This window comes from Triticum aestivum, unplaced genomic scaffold (assembly GCF_018294505.1).
Source record: "Triticum aestivum cultivar Chinese Spring unplaced genomic scaffold, IWGSC CS RefSeq v2.1 scaffold115643, whole genome shotgun sequence".
NCBI lineage: Eukaryota > Viridiplantae > Streptophyta > Magnoliopsida > Poales > Poaceae > Triticum > Triticum aestivum.
Window position 1 is genome coordinate 1 of NW_025229825.1, and position 1,529 is coordinate 1,529.

Below are 1,529 nucleotides of genomic sequence, written 5' to 3' on the forward strand. Positions count from 1 at the left end.
GATGACCATAAGCCGAGTTCCTCGTATTTACCGGGTGTTTTTTTCTCGGGACTCGGCTTAGAGGAGCATAAGCCGGGTGCCCGAAAAAACACACGCGGCTCATAGGCTAACACACGGGAAACCGAGATTTTCCTGTAGTGATGGACGCGCCTAACTGGCTGAAGAAGTAGCGCTGGCTGCGCGCCAAGCGCTCCACGATGGTGAAGAGGTCCTGGCAGGACACGAAGAGCCCCTCCAGGTTCACCAGGTAGACGTAGTATTTGTTGTCGAACACGTCGGGCGTGTGCACGTCCAGCACGGTGCGCGCGTCGGTGCCCTTGGCCGGGCACGTTCGCCTCAGCCTGCGGAGGAGGTCGGGGCGCGGGAAGAGGCGGCCCTCGAAGGAGGCGCAGTGCCCGAGCCCCACGGTGTGCCCGCCGGAGAGCGCGACGAGGTCGGTGGCGTCGAGGTGGAGGCTGTGGTTGTGGAAGACGTCCAGGAGGGACGACACGGCGGAGGTGGGCGCGGGGAGGCCGGACAGCACGTCCTGCGGCGTGGCGAACCGCGGGCTGTCGTGCCGGCCGAGCGGCACGCGGTACTCGGGCCCGCCGGTGGCGACCACGGAGTCGCGCGCGGCGAGCGTCAGGATGTCGGAGCAGGAGACGACGGCGCCGCGGCACTCGCGCTCCAGCCAATCCCGGATGTCGTTGATGGCCTTGAAGGCGGAGGGGCGGAGCGTGAGGTTGGGCGGCGCCCGCTGCTCCCCCGGCCCCGTCGCAGCCCTGCATGCATGCATGACGCGGGCACGGCCGCACCCATGGATGCATGAGCCAAATACTGGATTGATGGGAGGCAATCAACACAGGCAAGAGAAGGCAAGGTAAGCACCTGGACGAAGCAGTCGTGGAAGTGGAGGCGGAGGAGGCCGGCGGCGAGGCCGACGTCCTTGCGGACGGCGTCCCGGACGAAGTGGCGCACGATGGACTCGGCCATGGGGCAGCTCCGCTTGTAGAAGTCGAAGGACAGGCCGCGCGTGATCGGAGGCTGCCTCAACCTCAAGTCGTTCCCGCCGGCGCCGGCGGCCTCCTGCTCTGCCGCCGCATAAGCCCCAGACACCAGCGAGCAGGCCACTGCCAGCGCCGCTACTAGTGCTGCAGCGAGCAGAGGAGCACTGGCCGTCCTAGCACAAACCATCTCTCCGCGCGCGCGTGTGTCACGGACTCACGCACAAACCTGCCTTGGTTTTATACAAACGAGTCTCCTCTTGTGTTTGACACGTACGTAGGTAGACAACGCAGATGTGCTATATCCGCCATGAGTAGCAGGAGCTCAGGGACGATGCGAGTCTCTGTCCTCGATCAGCTTGGTTTTTTTAGGGGAAATCGAGCAGCTTGGGTGGGCGCTCCACAGGGGGCAGACGAGAGGGAAGGGGAACGGGCCCAGTCGGGTGGCCCGGTGCGGGAATATTCCACCGGGCAAATCGCTGCGCAGACTAATTAGTACCATATCGGGAGTTTAATTAAAGGCCGACTAGTTTATTAGGCTGAATT

General features: G+C 63.9%; 1 protein-coding gene across 1 annotated transcript; it reads right to left on the reverse strand.

Moving 5' to 3' along the window:
- Window positions 1-12: 12 nt before the first annotated feature.
- On the reverse strand, window positions 13-1,288 carry LOC123175188 (cationic peroxidase SPC4-like). The gene is made up of 2 exons (XM_044590164.1): window positions 868-1,288; window positions 13-796 (listed from the first exon to the last, which is right to left on the reverse strand). Exons 1-2 carry the CDS (start codon window positions 1,171-1,173, stop codon window positions 107-109), a joined length of 996 nt encoding a protein of 331 aa, XP_044446099.1. The 5' UTR covers window positions 1,174-1,288; the 3' UTR covers window positions 13-106.
- Window positions 1,289-1,529: the final 241 nt, after the last annotated feature.